Source organism: Hylaeus volcanicus, chromosome 4 (assembly GCF_026283585.1).
Source record: "Hylaeus volcanicus isolate JK05 chromosome 4, UHH_iyHylVolc1.0_haploid, whole genome shotgun sequence".
NCBI lineage: Eukaryota > Metazoa > Arthropoda > Insecta > Hymenoptera > Colletidae > Hylaeus > Hylaeus volcanicus.
The window spans coordinates 26,854,579-26,876,861 of NC_071979.1; the positions used below are offsets into that span (position 1 = coordinate 26,854,579).

General features: G+C 40.1%; 3 protein-coding genes across 3 annotated transcripts; 1 reads left to right on the plus strand and 2 right to left on the minus strand.

Moving 5' to 3' along the window:
• Positions 1 to 9,679: 9,679 nt before the first annotated feature.
• Positions 9,680 to 15,012, minus strand: LOC128874824 (malate dehydrogenase, mitochondrial-like). Its single transcript, XM_054119918.1, has 6 exons — positions 14,814 to 15,012; positions 14,064 to 14,359; positions 11,754 to 12,011; positions 11,549 to 11,681; positions 10,814 to 11,016; positions 9,680 to 10,583 (listed from the first exon to the last, which is right to left on the minus strand). Exons 1-6 carry the CDS (start codon positions 15,010 to 15,012, stop codon positions 10,503 to 10,505), a joined length of 1,170 nt encoding a protein of 389 aa, XP_053975893.1. The 3' UTR covers positions 9,680 to 10,502.
• LOC128874825 (cytochrome b5 domain-containing protein 1) lies at positions 14,705 to 16,719 on the minus strand. Its single transcript, XM_054119919.1, has 2 exons — positions 16,050 to 16,719; positions 14,705 to 15,816 (listed from the first exon to the last, which is right to left on the minus strand). Exons 1-2 carry the CDS (start codon positions 16,542 to 16,544, stop codon positions 15,577 to 15,579), a joined length of 735 nt encoding a protein of 244 aa, XP_053975894.1. The 5' UTR covers positions 16,545 to 16,719; the 3' UTR covers positions 14,705 to 15,576.
• Positions 16,720 to 17,962: 1,243 nt separating this feature from the next.
• LOC128874728 (GMP synthase [glutamine-hydrolyzing]) lies at positions 17,963 to 22,279 on the plus strand. The gene is made up of 9 exons (XM_054119745.1): positions 17,963 to 18,113; positions 19,083 to 19,351; positions 19,443 to 19,655; positions 19,737 to 20,034; positions 20,314 to 20,791; positions 20,916 to 21,157; positions 21,239 to 21,409; positions 21,487 to 21,918; positions 22,068 to 22,279. The coding sequence occupies exons 2-9, from the start codon at positions 19,131 to 19,133 to the stop codon at positions 22,167 to 22,169; spliced, it is 2,157 nt and encodes a 718-aa protein (XP_053975720.1). The 5' UTR covers positions 17,963 to 18,113; positions 19,083 to 19,130; the 3' UTR covers positions 22,170 to 22,279.
• Positions 22,280 to 22,283: the final 4 nt, after the last annotated feature.

The following is a 22,283-nucleotide window of genomic DNA, read 5'->3' on the forward strand; positions in this document are numbered from 1 at the left end:
AAATTGCATCGTATTATACCATTCCGAAGTCGTCTCGACAACGGCTACCGCATAAAAATTTCAGAAATATCGCATTCGACCTTGGTAAAAATTATGAACACCCCCGAAGACGGTACTATTTTCCCCTGACATGTTTTTTTAGTAAGAGTATTAATGGAGGGAGATATTCAAGGTGGAACAAGTTTCTACCCTTTCGACCAGGCTGTTTTAAACCGACTTCGAAAAGGAGGAAGTTACTCGATTCGACATGTATGTTTTTTTTTATTTTTTAATGTATATTACTCGATTACGCCGAGAGACCATTCTGGATGAAACCTGTTGCATCTTGTACAGTACGTCTTCGGGGTGGTCCCATTATCAGGACATTTTGGGATTTCTCATTTTTTACCCGTTTTTTTTTTCTATTTGAATTCTACTCGTTTCTCATTTCAAAATTAATACACCGTAATGCAACCATATTTTGGTTTGCTTTCTCGCGCAATTTCGTTGCTAAAACGTCCTGTAAACATGCGTCTCTAACAAATTCGCCCTGGGATAAATTTCTTCGACAAAATCGCTAACGAAGTTCGATAGACTCGCGATATCTCCTCGTAGGAGTCATTCGAGTCCAAAGGGGATATACTTCACATTGGTTCGCGATGATTTCCGTATCGTTCACGTAATATCGGTACGTGTTGATACGTACCAACCAGAAGGACATCGGGGCACGACCGGAGCGGACCGGCGCGTTCCTGTAAAGCTGGATTTCCACGACAATGGAAGCATCGAAGCCCGCGGATATTAATCTCGCCGGAAAGATATCTCGTTACCGCGACGCCATAAACAAGTCGACCTCGTTGGCGATTCAAACGCATGAACTACGCCTTTGCCCTTAAGGGCTCCCGCCAACAATGGTTTCGCCTTGGCCCGAACAAACAGGATCTCCGCTGGAGGATCGCACAGGCGCCAATGGCGATGATGTAGGTGGATCTGAATGCGCCATAGGAAGAGGGAGGTAAAATAGCGAAAGGGGGGAAAAGAGAGGGGAACCAGCGGACGATCCGCGAGCTTAGGCGCAGCCGCGGCGCAAAGTCACTGCACTCCTGTGCCCCGTTGCGCACCGCTGCGAGAGGGACACCGCGCCGGCCGTATTCCCGCGCGCAGCCGGTTTGCTGGCTCGAAGGTATTTTTCATTGACAATGAGAGAAAATAGGATACGTACCCCGTCCGCTAATACACGCCGAGGGTAAAAAGTGCGCTCCGTCTATTATTAGAACCGTACTTAAATAAGATTATGTGGATTGTAGGGACAGGTATGCGCGCTGACGGGGCACTATCTTCCGCCGCTCTATGGCGAACCGAGCCGCAGATAACTCTGCGAGCTAACGCCGTAACGAATCGACTTAATATCGCCGCGAAACACACAAATAACCGGACCCGCGATCTATCGATTTCTCGGCGATGCGGAGTTCGGCTTCGATTTCCCTTTATCCGGGGGAGATACGGAGAATAAAACCGAGACCCCGCTTAACCCGAGAACGCCACGGTTGGATCCAGGGAATCCCAGACTATCTTCTATTAATGTTACGAACTCGACTCGTACTCTAGCATTTAGCTTGATAATGACGCAGATTTGAAACTATTGCCAATATTGGCTGTATATCAAAGGCTGTAGCCAAATAAGTAGAAACAAAGTGGTGTCTTTTAATAGCAGTACTTTTTAACTCTCCGTGCGCATCATTTCCATCTCCATTTTCGACATGGAAGAGATCAATTTGCAAAAATCGCCTCGACAACGACCGTCTAACGTAGGATACCCCTCCCGAGTCTATGTCTATGTCTATGTCTTACCGTAGAGGATCGTGTTCTACGAACCGAAGCATCTTCCGCGCGGTACCTCCGAGGAGCAAAGTATCATGACGTCGAAACGGCGAAAGTACGTTACCCTATCCTTGTGCATCGAAACACCGTAAGCCCCCAGCGATATTCCTGTGCATCTAGCCTCGAGTGCTCCTCCGAACGCGGAAGCTTGTTGCGGGGGAGTGTGCATGCAGGATCGCCGTCTTACGGCTGGTCGACCGGCCTCCACGGAAGGTCGTGCCATTCAGCGGCCGTTCACCCGTCATCCCTTTCTTTTTTCTGCTCTTCCCTTTATTTCTTTTCCTTGCCTATCTCGAGTACAGGCAATACTCGCCATTGTTACCGCGTATACGTAATGCTCGCCGTACGCATAATCCGTCCGCTGGAAAGACGACATTGTCCGTCCTACGAGCTGCGTTCAAACCGTCACGACACCTCTCGTACGGAGGGCTAGATTGCTAGAGGACAACGACCGATATGGTTCTCGCGAGCACTCGATCAGCCTCGGATTTAAATGTTCTTAAAGAAGGAGCTTGGTTCGGAACGCTGAGAATTAGCCATTTCTTGACGAATTTTTTAAAAATCTGTATCAAATTACACAGGGAAATTTTCAGGATCTTTTATCGAATATTTGGCGATAAGAAGGAGCTTGGTTCGGAACGCTGAAAATTAGCCATTTCTTGACGAATTTTTTAAAAATCTGTATCAAATTACACAGGGAAATTTTCAGGATCTTTTATCGAATATTTGGTGATAAGAAGGAGCTTGGTTCAGAACGCTGAAAATTAGGCATTTCTTGACGAATTTTTTAAAAATTATGCATCAAATAGATACACAAGGAAATTTACAGGGTCTTTTATCGAATATTTGACGATAACAAATCATTTTCTTTCGATACAAAGTGTGCAAATGTGCGAGGATTGTAGAGCTTTCTATTTTTGTCTTAAACAAAAAGACTGAAGACTTTTTTTTTTATTTTTATTTTTATTATCACCCAAACATAGAATACAAAATTCTGCAAGTTTCATAAAGCTGCCTGATATCAACCCTCCTTCGTGACTTTTTTGTACCGAACAAAATTTACTTAATTTCTTTTTAACTTTGAGAATATCTTATGTACGTTTCATAGAACATTCGGCGATACTTTTAAATCGTTTCATAAATGAATAGCAACGCAGAGACGAATGGCGATGCGGAACTGCTCCGTAGGGATGACTCGGAACGCAACAGATACGCGGTGGCGAAATAGGTACATTTACAATAGCTGTCACTCGATACGATTAGCGTCTTAACGCTTTCGTACCCGGCATATCAGGAAATGGACCCGGTACGGACGTTCACCTCCCGTCCATTTGTTCTCCAGGATCCTCTTATCGTCCTAACGCATCCTTGTAACCGGTCCTTAGAACGCGCTGATCGTCCAAGTGAGAACGCCTAGGGTGACGAATTCACGGAGACGAAAAATAATCGTCGCCTTGATGGATCCCTATCCCCGACGTTCGATCGAAAACACTGCGTCCCCCGTGTTGCCAGCGAGCAACGAGAACACCGAGATTCCTCGCGACGAGAAAAACGACACGGAAATACGGTAAAGCTCCTCTTCCCGTCAATTTTTCAGATCCTATTCCCGTCACAAAGCTATCCCCGCCAGTTCCCGGAACTGCTGGCATCAAGCGAGCCCTCGACGTTGTTTCAAAACGGCGTCTCAGGTTCCAAAGGGTTGCCGCCGAGGATGGTCGCGTATAAAGCCCAACGATACACTTGGATCGTGGACCGGAATCGCTTCCACGTTCGAATAAACAGCTGATCGAAGAAAGTTAGTTCTTGAAATCGGGAATTCAGTTCGACTTCGACTCGAGATAGAAAAATCCCTGAAGTCAGGCTTTTTTGTAGTACCTTATACTATTGTTACGCCGGAGGATGGTGGCACGTCGAGGAGTAGATATTTTTAATAATCAACGCGTCTTTTATAAAGGAGTAAGAACTCGGAACGTTTATTAACAATAACAAGAACTCAATCAGTAAAAGAGACAAAGAACGTCTGTTCGATAACGAGTCTGGCAACGTTCTGTCAATTCAAAAGTGGCAAACTTCAAATTTATTCGAAGCCTAGGGTTTTGCTCATCTCTGCCTCTGATGGCGAGGAACAAAGGTCCCACCATTACGTTTAAAGCCTAAATTACCACCGAAGAAGTGAAGGGGTCCAAACGAAAGTACTCTATGATAAACTTCCTCTTAGAGGCTTCATACGTTTCTTATTCTGCATCCCTGTTCCACATCGCGAGAGGAGCACCTGCGAGTTTCTTTGGGACGTAAAGAACGACATGGAAATGGCAGACTAACGACGAGGAAGGCGCGTGGTCAGACAAGAGCTCAGCCAGAGGGATTCGATTCCGTAGATTTTCTCACGAGCCGCGCGGTACCGAGACGAGTTCTTCCTTGACGTTCTAGTACGCTCGAAGCGATTTCTCTTCTTAATCGCGACGTATGTCCTCCACTCTTCGTCCTTGGGCAGAAGAACGCACGAATAATACTGCGCAATCCTCGATAACCTCTTTGATTAGAAGAATTCAACAAGAAAGAGGGAGCCAGACGGCGCCAGCCGTTGCCAAGAAAAACCGATCGTGTGCGGCGTTCTAATGCTCGAATACCGACGGGCTTATGTATTTCTAGCGTGGCATAACCGTTCGTCGTTCGATCGTTGTTGACAGTTATCCCGGGGCATAAGCGTGCTGGATCGTTGGAGCGATTAAAGGATCCAGCCGCTGGAGGCTGCGTTGTGGAAATAACCGATCACGAATCGACCAATCGCGACGGACGTATTCGTAGAAATTTATTCCGAGCCTTTGCATTCGATCGCTCGCAACCCCTCGTTTCCATAGAAATATTCTAAAAATATTTCTTGTTGCGCCGGGGGGGTTGAAGCACGAGAATTCATTTTAATTAAATATAAAGTTTATTAACAAAGTATAACTTTTAAACAATATAACGATAATACAACGATAATCTTGGAGACTTGTAACGAAACGTCTTCTCTCTTTGAGTTCTCGGATCGCTCTCTTCTGTTTTAAAAGTTTGCCGCCTCCTGGCAACCGGAAGCGCGGGAACTCGTTTCCGCAACTTTACATCGTCGCAACATCTTCGCACCGTCGCGACAATATTATTTTCCCACCGCTTTGTTTCGATAAAATGTCAACCCTCCTAGCAATTGCATTTCTGATAATTGCTCGCTGCGATAACCAGCGATCGTGGTAACTGACGATTAATAACTGTATGGTTTCTTGTTTAACGAACGAATGACAGTTTTTCTTCGGAAAGGTAACGTACGAATCGAGATGGGAGGAGAATTTCTAAACGAGTCCTCCATCGGTTCGCGTTAACGAACAACTTGTTTTCGCGTTCGCGTGAAAATAGTTCCTACGAAACCGTTTTGCTCGTTAACCGCGGCGTTTAGCGTCGATTTGCCGTCGTTACGCCGAGACCGATTATATTTTTAACGTTTCATAAGACGTTAACGTGGACGTAATGAGAGCAATTATCGATAGACGCGACGTTTCTGATCTTGGACAGGCGAAGACACGCGGACGCTGGAGACGGGCAGCTGGGTATCGCCATTATTATGTCGTGAGAAACTATGCGATTAATTTCCTGCTCCGCGAGTTCCCGGCGCTACCGACTTACAACTTGCAGTGGCAAGAACCACGCAGATACGTCCTGGCTATCCACGATGTTCCACCGAGGGACGAACCAAAAGGAGCATCCGGTTCTCGAACTTGCGCCGAAAGCATTCCATAAACTCAAGATTGCTGTTCGGTTGTTTATACTGTGGTAGATCACGCTTAATTTTCAGACTGGTCCGGTTTGGCACCTTCCTCGGTTTATTCAAAATTTTTAACTGGATCTTGTAGAGCTTTATACGTATCTTTAGCTAGCTTCATCGCGTTTTGGAGAGTTGAACGGTTGAAATTAAGGAGAACCGATTTTTGAAGCAGTATCGTTTGTAAAGAGTTCTTCAGCAAATGTTTTAAAATTTTGTTTTTTAAGAAAACATTATGAAATGTACCCGATTTATGTAATATATTATATTTAAATTATATTTGTATTATATCGTGTTTATGAATATTTATATAATTACATCCATAAAATAATTTCTGTATAACAACTCCATATAATTATAAATATAAATATATTAATTCTGTATAATAAATAACATCTATTGCATTACCGTCGATCGTACATACATTTTTTAAGAGGTGTTAATAATTAATCACATTGTCTTCCAATGTTTTTATATCGACGTATCAATGTTGTAAATATGCGCGATATAGATTTCCATAATTAGGATTAGAAACCAGGAATAGAAGTGGCGTGAATTGAATTCAGCCTAAAACAAAACAAGAAGAAAGGAAAGTTCCAGCTAAACCCGTCCGGAGTTACTGATTCGCCCCAACGGAAATATCATCGAACGATTAATCCACTAAGAGCGTGTAAAGTCTAAATGGATGCGGGGGTGTACGAAAGGTGAGCGACCCTGGCCTTTCCCGATCTGCGAGACCTGTTCGCGCCACGTGTGTATGCGCAACACGAATTCGTTGATTCTGGCAGCCGGTATCACCGCGCGCGACACTTTCTCGATTAGCAAACTCGTTTGGCGAACGCACGCAATCGAACCGTCCCCGTACGTTGCTTTATTTTTCTTTTTTTTTCTTTTTTTTATCGCGTCATTTGTTCGTACGATTTCGTCACGTTCGCGCGTGGACGCGAAGCATAACTCGACGCTCTTAATGAGACATCGATCATGACTAATGCGCGTCTTAAATAGTTTCGTGCAACGATCAATCTTTTTGCCGTGAACGCACCGGTCGGCCTTGATAATACAAACGTGAAGGATCGCCTCGACGATGAATTCGAAACACGGTATCCGCGCGCAATAAGTAACAAGCCAACGGACAAAGTGCCGTAGAATCTTTTAATGGTGAAAGATGAACGGTCGCGAAAAATATAGGGGGAGTTCCCCTAGTCCCGGACACTTGACCCCGTGTAACCTCGCGTGACTCCGAAGTCGTGTACCAGTCATCTACGTTCTTTTTATGTTTAATACGCCGTTTGAGTGTAAAATTAATTTAATTAATTTTAATGTAAAAATGTTCCGTTATTAAATTTTTATTTACGGACGTAATATACAACTAGGCCAGAAGTTTCAGAATTTCGGAAGTTCGCAAAGCATTTATCCGTGTTAACGTAGAATCTAAATTTACTTCTACGCGCCACTGTCAGAGGTTTTGGTTGGTTCTATGAATCTATTTAATACAGAATTTTAACTTACTTCGATATAAATTCACCGCCTCGGTTTTAGAAAGAAGACGATATCAAAATTGTATAATTTCAACACGGCTCGTTTTGAAACATACAGATTATTATGATCACGTAACAGTCAGCATTGTTGCCAGAATGATTTCTCGAGTACTACGAACGTGCGCGTAGATATACGTATCGATATATTATGGACGTGAGCGATGGCAGGGAGGACTGCTTATACAAAAGTTTCCAATTATACTTTCGAACGTGACTATCTCGAAACGACCAGTATCTTCCCCGTGCAGGTATGGGCATCGCGAGGCCCGGGCGAAATGGGCCAGGTGGGCCAGCCCGCGATAAGGCCCGCGTGGTACGATTCAGCGAACACGGTCCCGAGTCGAGTGAATAACTCATACGACGGGACGGTTACATCAGAGAAACGTGGCGTTTATACAGCTCGTATTATTATACCGGGCCGCTCGCCGTGGCTAAGGTTGAATCGCGTTGGAATGTAGAGAGTTTAAGACACGCTCAGACAGGATTTGCGATAGGCAACACCCGCGCCTTTTCCCTCTTCGCAGCTTCGCAATAATCCCTTCTGCCAAAGAGTTTGCCAGCTGCAGTCGTCCCGTACCTTGTCTGCAGTCGCCGCGCACACTTGGGAACACCACGGCGTGTCGGGAATGCGGAAAGGACGAGTTTCTTCTACTTTTGTTGCACGTATCTACCTGGTAACCCGAGACACGGTGATGCGGTGGCTCTTCGAAAACCGCGTCCGCTTCTAGAATCTTTGAGACCAGATTGTATTTGTTCTTATCAGATCCAAACGCTTCCTTGGTCAGGCGACTCTGGTTATGCTGCTCGACGGCCATACACATAATAAACGAGCCGAGAAACTCGCGCTGCCGCGTCGAAACCGGTGCTGATTTCTTATAATTAGACTACACACCGTTAGAACCGGCCGAGAATTTCGATATTATGTGACCGAACTTCGAAACTTTCACGGTATCTAATTCATTGATCGCTGATCGTTTTAGATAGGCTAGATTTGTTCCGAAGATTACCGTGATCGTTGGTTTTATGCATGTATCGTGATCTTCCGTTTTGGGCTTTTTAAGTATCGACGATTAAGACGCGGAGTATTAATTGGATTGTAATTTTAAGGCGCGTTCGACAAATTTGGAGAAACACCGAGGGAAAGTACGTTAATCTGAACACAACTGGCAAAACTGGACTGTAACAAACTGAAAAAATTGAAGAGGACTGAAGAAAAGTGAAGAAAATTAAAGAAGACTGAAGAAAAGTGAAGAAAATTAAAGAAGACTGAAGAAGACTTAGGAAAATTGAAGAAGACTGAAGAAAAGTGAAGAAAATTGAAAAAGACTGAAGAAGACTTAAGAAAATTGAAAAAGACTGAAGAAAAGTGAAGAAAAGTGAAGAAGACTGAAGAAAACTGAAGAAAATTGAGCAATGCTCAGCAAAACTGACCTAACCCGAGCATAACCTCATTTGAAGGCTTAGTAAACTTTTTGAGACGGTTTAAAATGTTACACAGAAAATAAAAATGCTACAAAAAGCTAAGCAAAAGGCGAGACTGTTTCGAATCTGCCCTACCCCAAAGAGTTAAACGATTCCTCCTTCTCGGCAGCATCATCGAAAGACGAAACCCATAGGTTTGAGCGTGTTTGGTGCTCGACAGGCGTGGATGAGAGAGGATTTGTAACTATATTTCCGTGCGAGCCACCGCGGGTATCTTTATCGCTTTGTTTTCAAGGCTCGCTCGAAAACCTGGACAACCGTTTACGTCAGGACGTTTGTCGATTTACGCGAAAATAAATGCGTCCAGCTCGCTCGTAAAACAATGGTCTATGGAACGGATCGCTGCCGCCATTACGATCGCCATTAACTATTTTACAGGTTTATCGCGGCTCGATCTCGAGTAACGCGTTTCGCTTCGACACGACGGTTCGCGGTCTCCTGTGCTTTACGAGCCATTGTTTCCATTTTTCTCGGCTCCCGTCGAGTGGCAACTGAGATTTTCGGCGAATCAAGCGATTCGACTAATGGCGTATCCCGAGCAAGGTAAACGCAGGATTGTGGGGGGGGGGCAGGATTGAGGCTGAGAGAGGTGCGAAGTTAGGGGTGCAAAGTTCCTGCTTTCACGATGACACCTATTGCAGGAAATTCGAGTTACACCGTCGCTTTAAAAGGGATACTATAGTCTAAAACTTTCAAAAGATCTATTTTCTATATATTTTCTTAAGGCAGAAGCCATTTTGGACGCGTAAAAGTTACGGCTATATTCAACAATTTTTTGTTTTTGAAACTATCGACCCAATTCAAGATCTGTTCGCTGGGATTTATTATACGTGTATTAAATAATAAGAAAACAATTTTTATTCACTCTAAAAAAACCGAGTATTTTTATTTTTTACAAGATAGTATACTGTGAAAGTGCATACGGATTTTACAGTATATCAATATTGATAAAGATGGTGAACATTTAAAATAGTTACTCCGGTAACTTTGGTCGCTTTCCTCTTTTAACGATCCCAACGTAACGGCAATTAGGTCCAACGTCCGAATTTATGTTCGTTTACCTTGACTCGTTACTTTTTTACGAGAGAGCTCGTGTTTCACTCTTTCCATGGGAGCTAAGAGGGTATTTCAGCGGCGCGCGAATGCAGAATCGATAAATAAAGCAGCTGGACGTCAATGGGTTGCTCGTCTTTTGAGAGCCATAATGAAATAAGGTTAATTCTAATGGACGGTACAACTGGATAAGATCGTAAATCACTCGAAGGCTACCTCCCGCGTGTCTTGCGACTCAACTATCGTCAATAACGATCAACGTGAATGAAACGGTACGGACGCGACGGCTGAATAAAAAAAAAAAGAAGAAGAAGAGGAATCCGCAGACGGAATTTCAAGATCGACGAACCGTCGTTCGAGATTCTTTGGATCGAATCGCGGCCATTCCGAAGCACCGCGAGACCACGGGCTCGTTGCAATCGTAAACCGTGAAGAAACATAAAATGTTCTCGTTGAAATTGTCATTTGCCACGTCTCCGTTGCGCCCGGGAACAACGAAGGCTGCGGCACGGGGCGCGCAGAAAAACGGTAACATAAATAGCAAAGATCTCGAATAATATACGTTTAAAATGATGGCAACCGATGAAGCGTAATATTTACAAAGTTTTAATGGGTGGAAATGGATGACGGGACTTTTCATTAAGGAACCAAAAAAATTCATTTCGAATGTAAAAATCGGAAAATAAAAATAGGATTTACATTTTAGATAGATATTTTAAAAAGTTTATTTACATAACTATGGCTTTCCTTTGTATATATAATTGATTTCGAAATTAGGGTGGAGACTGCGATACGTAAGACGAATTCGTGCAATTCGCTTCGGAGGGAATGTTCTCGTGGCCAAGAGCAAGTGTCTGTGAAACAATAAACAATGTTACCGAACTGTTTTCTCAAATTGTAACAAATCTAAATCAACCGATTCGTTACAAACTTTATGACCACTTCTTTATGAAAAAATAGAATTTACTGCTCAAGACCTTTGAAATATTTCACCAAAATCATATCGAAAATATTTCAAAATTATCAAAGTCTCGTTGAACTAATCGAACAAGAAACTTTAACAGAAGAAACATAGATTTCGCACCACCCCAAGCGAGATGTCTCTTTTCAGAACAGGTACGGCTGCCGCGAGAAGTTTACACTCGTAATCCTTCAAAGGTGGAATACCCAAATGCCTCTGAATTCCATCCGGTCCTAATTCCAACGGAGCAGCTAAGTATGTTATCTCCGGTATCACGCAGGATCGAGCATAAGCGCATTCCACGACACCGCGTTGATGTCGCAATGCTAAATGGGACAACGAAGAAATTTAACACGTTGAAAATAGAAATGGAATATTTTAATGAATGCATACTCATCTTCCGAAGAAAAAAAAAAACTGTAAACGTGTTCCTTTAATGGTAACTGTTTCAAAAGTATTGACATCGTCAATTCTTATGATATATATATATATATATATAAACATATATATAAACATATAAACATATATACTTTTGAAACATATATATATATATATATATATATTATTTATAATTATATATTTTCTATCGAGAGTTGATCGGATGTGTTCGTTACATTGTTTTGACCCCTTGAAGGAACATGTTTTTAATTTCTTTTTAACCGACTTCGAAAAGGAGGAGGTTACTCAATTCGACATGTATTTTTTTTTGTATAATATATATACATATATATATACTTTTATCGAAAATAAAGCGTCATACGAACAAATTTTATTGTACATTTTCGATTCAATTTCGTACGTAGAATACCTTGTATATAATACATAAACGTTAACAAGAAATTTCGTAAAAAATGTCACCTTTGCAAAGTGACACGCAGAATCTGGCTGCCCCAAAAGCCATAGCGAAAGACGGTGTATCCTTGTCCTTGTTCGCCTTCGCTATCTCTTCGTCGGTCGTCCTCACAGCGTTCGTCAATCGCCTAGCTTCATCCTGATCAATAATTAGACGCATCGTTCGCTTAGAGTGTCAAGAAACATGGCGAGTTAATAAGAGACGATTGACCAGGGATATCTTGTTGCAAGGCTTTGCTTGAGAAAATATCGGGATACACGTCTTCGAGCAACTTCCACCTATCACGGGCACGGTCACGCACTCCGGCTCGATGCCTATGGCTTCCGCGGCAAAAGTGTTCGCTCTCAAGCAGTCCAGGCTAATTACACCGAAAACACGGCTGTACTCGTAAACGCCGGCCGTTTTGTACATTTCCATCGCCAGCGGTATCAAGCTGTTTATCGGATTCATCGCTACAGCGACCAAAGCCTACGTTTGGCAACAGAAGGAGACTTTTTTAAAAGACAAAGACTCTTTTCTGAGAGGAATTTTGATGGAGATCAAGGGAACCGGTACGAAGAGTTAACCCTTTGCACTCGAGGGTCGACTCGGAGGCGACCTCGAATCTTCGAACTGTTCGCAGCGATGTTGATTCATAAATAAATTAATAAGCTTACAGTTCGAAGTGTAAGTGGTAAGATATTTCATTTCCTCGGCTCTCCTCCAATCATAGTGGAAGAAGGTTCGGTCATCTGAATTCTTAGTTCTCTGTAATGAAACTGTCAGTGCAAACAGCGAGTGCAAAGGGTTGAAATATTTGAAATTCTCCAACGATGAAATTTGATACGATAGCTACAAATCTGATGCGATACTTTAATTACACGAGCAGCAGTAAGTTTATATCAGTCACGCGGTTGAAACACGTCGAATAAAAGAACATTAAATTATACGTAAATCTTTAATTGTCAATCATTAATTATATTAATCGTATCGTTGTAGCATATCAAACAAAAGAACGTTAAATCATACGTCGATATTCGATGTTCACTAATCAAGTACGTTTAACATTTATTTGAAAAAGAAATCGTTCGAAACGTTAGATGCGCGATTTTATTTTATCGTTAGCAGTTTACATCCTTCTTTCTCGAGGACGATTAATTTAAATGGCGAACGTAACCGCGCGCGAACGACGATATCGAAAATCGCACGGACTTGGTGGTGTACACAGTCTGTACGGTATCGATATCTCGAAGAATTTACGGGATATAAAACCAGCCGTACGTACCGACCAGACCATACGAAAACGGAAAGAGAAACAGAAAAAGTAACGCGTCATCGCTATAAAGGAAATGGAAGACGATCAACGACAAACATCCGTGTCCTTGTCGAGATTGTCACGAAGAATGTCGAAAACAGCCAGCTCGTAATTAATGAAGCTGCGAAGGCGTTAAAAGCCGAGGCCAACTGCTACACATACGAAGACTACGGTTGGCCCTGTGCAAAGCACGATCGTTCAGCCGTTTGTTCGGTCCTGTAACGCACTCTCGTTGTCGCGAGCGCGCGAACGTTCGTGAACAGGATACGAGCGCAATGTAAATATCAAAGTTTATCGGTCAAACGATCGTTCGTACAAGATATTTGAGGCTTTCACGGGCACGGTACTTCGCGGTTGACAGTGAGCGAAATTGAAAGCCGAACACGAGGCGTACGTTGCCAGAAAATATCAGGGATCTCTAATTTACCACGTTCGAATTATAAGAATTATAAGGATTGCTAGTGACTCGAATATCTTGTTTTCCCAGACACAGAAAAAGAATCGAACCTTAACCCTTTGCACTCGAGACCTTTTTTTCTGGTGTCTACCAGCAACTCGAAATGCTTTTTTACCATTCTATTGCCATGAATTCTAAGCTCAGATTGACTTCGAAAATGAGATCTCTAATTTGAGATTTCCGAAGAATTTCTATGAGAATTGCTAGTGACCCGAATATCTTGTTTTTCCAGGCACAGAAAAAGAATCGAGCCTTAACCCTTTGCACTCGAGACCTTTCTCGAATTATTTACACGTCCTTTGTTGCGAAAAGAATGAAATGGGGTCGAGAATGAAAAATGTTTAAGAAGCCCCGCTCTAAACGATACGATCATCGTTGATATTTCACGAATGTTTCCATGCGTGCACGTCCGGAAAAAAGAAATACCGAACGGGCAAGAAAATTGTTAATGCGATCGATAATTCTTGGAAGTTCGAGATTGTAGCAAATAGCTTAATTAGCGTGTATCGGAGTAACGGTAGCGGCGATTAATTGAAGACGACGATACCAGAAATTGCTTGTTTTGCTGGAATAAAAGGAAATACCGACTCCATATTTTACCGGCTTTTTCAGATTCTATCAATTACAAACGCTCCAGGATACATAGATTCGGATAAGCGGAATCGCAGATGAAACGTTTACCAAGAACATCGCGGGAATCACGTGAAACGAGTATGAATAGTTATTCGCGCGATAACTCGTTAGTATCGTTAACGTTGTCGTTGCTTACCTGAGGGCAAAATCTAATCACATTCGGCAGCAGGTCCGATAACGTATCGGCATTGCATTTCAATATCTCGCACGGATTTAATTCTTTCCCGATCGTTCGATCCCCAACGATCATTACTATTTTCGCCCCTTCCAACGTCTGCTTCAAGCACGACTCGGAGGGATTGCACGTGCTGACCTTGCATCCTGTATCAATGTAATTTAAATCCAACGCGAGGCCATAGGTGCACTCGTTATCGTAGATTGCCAATTCGTCGATCAATGGTGATTGTTTCAGGAATAACGAAAGGCAACGTCCTGTGATGCAGCAACGTGATAAGTATAGAATTTTATAAATATAGAAATTTCTTATTAGTTATACGAAATGTTCCTGTAGTAACATAATCGATATAGAACGAGGAAATTTAACTAAAATTATTTATCTATCAATTTTGTGAAAAACGACTTTCTATGGTATAGCAGTACAATGGATATAGAACAGGAAATTTAATCGAATTTAGTAGAAATTATTTACTAGTTTTAAGAAAGGAATTCTCTTGTGTTATGGTATTATAATAAATACAGTATAGAAAATTTAATCAAGTTCGATTATAATTATTATCCCATTTTAAGAAAGACAACTTTCTGCGATACAATAAAAATAGAATAGGAAATTTAAACAAATTTAACCTAAATTGTCTACCAGTTTTAAAAAGAACAACTTCCTATAGTACGATGTTACAGAATAGAAAATTTACCCAAAATTGTTTACCGGTTTTACTCGCGGCTCCAAGAACGGCTACTTTCATGGATTTCGAAGAGAAATAATTACAATGCGTAGGAAAGCACATTCCTAAAATGAACTGTTTCCTCCTTGGAAATGGAAACGAGTCCTGGCAGATCGAAGAACGACAAAATCGTCCTTGGAGAATACGCGAGATGAAATTTGCACGAATTACAAACGGGAACATGTCGCATTTTTTTCTTCCCGAAGTTACTTTAAATATTTTTCAAAGGCACTAAACATTTTTCACCGATAGAATACTATTGATTTGTGTACAAATAGACGCGTGCTGACGCGTCGAACAAATGATTGTAACTCGCTGTATACGATCCTCCGTTCTTATGTTACGTTTCAGAAACGATGCAAAACCCGACGAAAAATCAAATAGTAACCGAACGACATTCCGGGAACAAGCGTCGAGAGGATGATGAAAACCGTTTGAACGTGATCGAAATACGTTGTGCGAAGTAAACATCGAGCAATAAAGGTTTCTTTATACGAATTTATTAAAATAAGAAATCGCGAGGTAAACAAAAGCGGACGATAAACATGAATTATCATAATTCATAATTACGTTTAATCAAATTTGATATCTTTTTCTCAAAGTAAAATCGTAATTGGAAGAAGTTATAAATGTCGAGACTGTAATATAACAAAGAGAAGTACGTAATAGTTGAAGATAATAAATGAGTATATAACATCGAATTCTAATCTTGCACTCGAATAAACTCATGCGTTTCTCCGAAAGTGTTCATTGTTCCGTTTTACAAGAACATGGATCGTTATAATAACACATAAGACACGGGACATAGTAATCATCAGGGAGTCCGCAAGCAACGAAACGGTCCCGTTCGTCCGGAATGCCATTTTCAGTTAGCGTCGAATCAAGATCCAAATCCTTTCCTTCGAACTTCCACGTATAAGACGTTCCATTTGCATTGTAAAGAAGGACGCGCTCTTGAATACGCCTGATGGAATCTTCCTCGCAAACCTTTATTAAAGTACATCAACAAAAAGTTAATCTCAAAACTTTGTATAATTAAACGTATAATTAAGATTGGTCGCGTAGGTAAAGCGATCGACTGTGGATCCGAGGATCGTGGGTTCGAATCTCCGCGCCCTCCGTTGTTATTTTTCGTTTCTACTCTTAGGTTATGTTGTTCACAAACTCCGAGGACGAGTCGAATCGAATAACCGAAATCTAATTAAGATAAAAACTCCTACCATTATAACAACTTGTATTCCAGTAAGGACGTTTAAAATTCTACATGGCCTTGGGTTTCTGGTCAAGTGTCCCTTTCGATAAGTTCCATCGAGCCACCAAGGACATCTGTCGAGTGGTCGCCATGCAGACGTAGGTACCACGTGAGGATTGACATCCGGTATCGGTCCATGGGGACAATAAGGCACCAAGACTCCGGTAACGGGATGAACGTGATATCTGATATCGTTTGTCTCGTGATCGAACCAGTGACTTATATCTTTACCTGCGTGAGCCAATATTGGCTTGATTTCTCTGGTACCGGACCAAACTTTGCAGAGATCGGTTAAATCGTATACGCCATCGTTGAACGAGACCCAACAATCATCTGGTGTATCGTGTATAGCAACCTCTGTAGGTAGAAAAAACGTATCGCTACAAAGGTTGTTTACGGTGTTCGTAGGAATTTTGTAATTGTTCGTTTTCTCATAGGAGGGAAACCGAGCCACGGATGACATTTTATGGTATCTTTAAATTTTCTTTTTCTTTTATTTTGAAATTCCCATCGAACGATTTTCATTTGTATTCGCTATTCGATAGCGTATGAATGTTACGCAGGACGTTTATAATTATATTTTATTATACTCATAATTTTATTATAAATGATACTAATACTTGCTTCATTTGCTTTATTTACAACGTATTATTATTTTGACATGATGTATATGCTAATCTACCATATTTCTTAACGTTTTTATATCTAATACACACAAAATATACATGAAAACGCTCAAGTTTGTAGTGAAAATAGTTCCCACTACTGCCACTAGATGTCGCCCCGTAAAAGTCGATAATTATTGCTGCATTAAATAAATATTCTAACCGTGATAAATTTAACATATTAATTAATATTTTGAAGTGTTACAAAGCAACGAATCTTATTAATTACGCATCGATGAAAATTAAAGAAAAATTGATTAAGAGTATCGGTGGCGCCATCTTAAAAAAAAAGTGGGAACTATTTTCGTGACAAACTTGGGCGTCCTACCACCGATGGCGCCACTAGCGCTCAAAAAAGTATATATATATTTTTTTTTTGTATTAGATATAAGATGCTAAAGAATATGATTAACATAAGACTCATGTATGAATTAGTGTATACAGCGTACCAAAACAATAACGCACTGTAAATAAAGTAAAGCAAGCAAGTAGTAATATATTGAGTGACTAGCTGCTACCAGGGAGCGGTCGCTATCTCAGTCGCTATGTTTGGCAGCGAAAAATTCATAAGCTCATCCGCTCAGAAAGCGGCTTAGTGAGCGGTGGTCTTTTTGGATGCACCCATTGATTTATGGTTGACGTTACTTTTCCTGTATCCGACATCAACAAAAAATCCGAAACAGTATGCAAGGTCTTGCGATGTCGTGTTCTAATAATCTAGATACAGAAACTTCTTCTAAGGTCTTAAAACTATTCATTTATAAGATACCATATTAATATAAGTTTCCTGTAAAAACATACATTCAGTCTGACCTATTTAGTGTCATTGACTTCGATATGGGTAAACGGAAACATTTACCCAAAGTTCGATCGCATGTTATAAACTCTAAATACTTCGAGATTACTACATTTTTATGTAACTATACTATAGAAATATATAAAGAACAATAAAAAAAGCTGCTCAATAAATGCCAGATTTTGCTAGCTTCATGTTGTTTCCATTCCATAAAAGACCTAGATAGGTTATAGGAATGTTTGGTTATTAAAGAAACGATATTTGTAGAACAAATTTTTAATGGCGATATATTAATTTCGTGTACAATAGTAACGCGAATGCAATCTACGTAACAACATTTTTATGAAATTAATGCGGTCAATGCGAGAAATAATATATTTCGGTAGGAATTTTCACGTTGTAATGTTGGATTTCCATGTTACTTCCAAGCTGAAGACAGTCGCTGCATTGTGACTATTGCAGGCGATTGAATGGCTGCCTCGTCTAGAGAGTGCACATTCTGTTTTGCTGTAATTAATTTTGCGTTAGTTGGTGATTTACGCGTGAAATATTCTCTGCCTCGTATAATTTGGTAAGTCTTTCGATACATTTTCGTTAGCTTTAGAAAGATGATTCGTACAGCGGGTGTATTATTGTAATATCTTCGTTTCTAAGAAACGTGCGCATAAAATTTACGGCCGGTTATTTATTTTTTGCTACACATCGTTTTCGGCAATTTTTCTCCTAAAGATCGTTCGATTCATTCGTCGGACCATTTGGATCGCACGCATACATCGTTTCAAATAAATTTAGAAGTTGGCTGTAATATGCATAATGTACAGTAGTTGTCAGAACTTATGCTGGGTTGTGACATACTATAATAGCATCTTATACTTTTATATAGCGATATCTTCAGTTATTGTTCAAGGTTTGTCAGCCTATTTAACTTCTCCATTTATTAGAGAAAAAACTATATAATATGGTTTTATATAATCCTAAGGAATATTTGCAAATATAATATGCAATTCAAGTACACGGTTGTACAACATCTGTTTTCCATAAGATTGGAGTAGTAGAAAAAATGAAATAATTAATATGTAACGAGGTCGCAGGAACTTATATAATTTATTTACAATGATTAGTAATAAGATCACAATGTAATTTTGTATTATGAGGTAAAATATAATACATGTCTTTGTATTATCAACAGAATATCTATTTAAGTAGTTCTTATTCTATCACAAAAGTTTTTATATGATGATATACATATAAAAGAATGAGTAATTAAAGAAATTTGTATTTTCAAGTCATCATCAATTTTCTAATACTTCTTTTGTTAACATATTTTCAAAAAAGTTGATGTTTAATTATAGCAATGCTTCTACCAATGTAGAATCTTTCTATATTTGTAACAGGATGGTATTTATAGTACAGTATATGGTTTTTCAACCTAGAAGCTCTTTTTTTATAACATCTGTTATTTGACATTGAGTTATAACAAACTGTTGATATCTTTAGAAAAGCTAAAGGTACTTTAGTTACTTAATTTTCCGTTTTATAGGATTATTGAAATCACCGCAATAGTAATAGCAATATACGAAATTTTGAAATGGAAAAGAGTGCGGATGGGTTGTTGTTTCGCGCAGAGAGAAATAATGGGGCTGACGAAGGAGCAATGGATATAGTATCTGCCGATGAAAGAGTGGCTATTTTAGATGCAGGTGCACAATATGGTAAAGTCATAGATCGAAAAATTCGTGAACTAAATGTTCACAGTGAAATTTTACCTCTTGACACACCTGCATTTACTCTTCAAGAGAAAGGATACAAGTAAGAATATTACAACTGTGTATCGTGTAATTTCAGTATAACAGTTGATATAGTTTTAAATGGTAATTATTATTTTAACTACAAATTGTAGGGCTATTATCATTTCTGGAGGGCCAAGTTCTGTATATGCAGAAGATGCACCTAAATATGATGCAGATATCTTTAGAATAGGTGTACCAGTACTAGGTATTTGTTATGGGATGCAAATGATGAACAAGGAATTTGGTGGTACAGTAATTCGAAAGGACGGACGAGAAGACGGTCAGTTCTCAATTGATGTAGATTCCAAGTGCCTATTATTTAAGTAAGTGAGTTTAACAAATTTCTCTGATTTATCGCTACGACCTTTGAATGTGATATAAAGAAAAAATTAATTATATCTTAGGGGCTTGGAGAAAGCACAAATGGTACTGTTAACGCATGGGGATAGTATAGGTAGGATGGCTGATGGTTTTCGTATCATTGCCACATCACCAAACTTTATAGCAGGAATAGCAAGTGACAAAATGAATTTGTATGGTGTACAATTTCATCCAGAGGTAGATCTTACAACTAAAGGGAAAACAATGTTGCATAACTTTTTGTTTGGTATTGCTGGCCTCACGGGTAATTATACTCTTCATAATCGAGAGGCACAATGTATTCAGTACATCAAAGAGACTGTTGGCAACAAAAAAGTTTTGGTAAGAAACAAAGTTGTGTAATAATTACTTTCTTTTGCTTGTATAAAATTATTCATTCTTATGTTCGGAATTTATAATAATCTTGATGCAATTTAAATGTTGGAGACTGTTGATACAAAACCCATTGCATCAAATTCATAAAGTTAACGTAATGTCCAATAGTTAAGTATATATGATACACATAAATTATTTTGGAAGGTAATTGAAAGAGATTAAAGTCATAGTATAAGCTATATCAAAATGTGATCGTCAATTAAAATAGAAAAAAAACAATCATAGTTATTAGTGAGCGGAGGTGTGGACTCGACGGTATGCGCAGCATTATTACATAAAGCTTTAAGCAAAGAGCAAGTCATAGCTCTGCATATCAATAACGGCTTCATGCGGAAAGGGGAAACACAATTCGTAGAACAAAGTTTGGCACAATTGGGAATAAGATTGAAAGTAATCAATGCTGCTCACTACTTCATGCAAGGAACGACGTCTGTCCCCTTGGATAATGTCGCTTCAGTAGCTAATACAAATGCTATAAACAATAAAGGAATAAGCGGAACAGGAGCTAGTCCGAGAACTAGATTAACCAAAATGTTATGTGCAACAATTAATCCAGAAGAGAAACGAAAAATTATAGGAGATGTTTTTGTAAAAGTAGCAAATGAAGCAATGGCGGAAATGGGTTTGAAACCAGAAGAAGTGTTTCTTGGACAAGGCACCCTTAGGCCTGATCTTATAGAAAGTGCGAGTACATTAGCCAGTGGTAAATTGACATTTATAAATGCGTTATTTATACTTTAAAAAATAACATTTATTTACTACTTTTTTCCATACCTATCTAAGAAGCATCCAGTCAGATTTACATAAGATGCAAACGTTTCTGCCAGGTAAAGCAGACGCGATAAAAACACATCACAATGATAGTGAACTCGTCAGAGCGTTAAGAGCACAGGGTCAAGTAGTAGAACCCTTAAAGGACTTTCACAAAGACGAAGTGAGACAATTGGGATGTGATCTTGGACTGCCGCCTTCGCTTGTTGCTCGTCACCCGTTTCCTGGACCTGGGCTTGCTGTCCGCATTCTGTGTGCAGACGAACCTTACATGGACAAAGATTTCTCAGAAACGCAGGTATCCTCCATTACGGTATTAGCAATAATGCGATCTCTTATCCTTTCTAATCAAATTTAAAACATTTTTATTTGATTCAAGGTGATAGTCAAAATAATGGCGGAATACGAGCAAATGCTTCAAAAGAAACACGGACTGCTAAATCGTGTAGAAAGCGCGACCAGTGAATCCGAACGACAGCATTTACGACGAGTTTCGAGTCATTATCATATCACCGCAACGCTATTACCTATACGCAGTGTAGGAGTACAGGTACGGTTTTATCAATTTCGGATGATTGCGATTTCGCCAATGTGATATATATCTAATACACTTGATACATTTATTAGGGAGATCGGAGAAGTTACAGCTACGTAGTAGGTTTATCTAGCGAAGTAACCACGACGGAAGGAATAGGGTGGGAGGATCTATTGTTCCTTGCAAAATTAATTCCGCGCGTATGTCATAATGTAAATCGTGTGTGTTACATTTTTGGTCTTCAATTGCATTTTCCTGTAACGGATATCACACCGACTCATCTTACGTCGAATGTGATAGCTACGCTCCGAGAAGCGGATCATGTAGCAAATCAAATGTTAGCTGCTAGTGGCTGTATGGGGGCAATCAGTCAGATGCCAGTAGTTTTAATTCCCTTACATTTTAATCGTGACGCTGCTTCTCGGATACCTTCATGCCAACGTTCAGTTGTTCTTAGGCCGTTCTGTACTAACGATTTTATGACTGGCACTCCGGCTATACCAGGCAAGGAGTTGCCATTGCATGTAAGTATGATTGATCTCAACCAGAGGTGAGCAATATTTCATTTAAATAATAATAACGAATAAAATTGCTCGTCTCTGATCATGTTTAAAGTAGATCGATTTTCGATACGAGATACTGTACCCGTCAGTCATATATTTTTCTTTCATAGGTGCTGAAGAAAATGGTGATCGAAATATCTGCAATACCTGGTATCTCGCGAGTTTTGTACGACTTAACATCTAAGCCGCCGGGAACTACCGAATGGGAGTAGTAAACGCTCATCCCTAACTCACCCCTTTCTATTTTTTCACCATCCCTGCGCGTAACGATTACAAAGTAAAAAGTATATTTAAAAATATATATATATATATTACAAAAATACGTA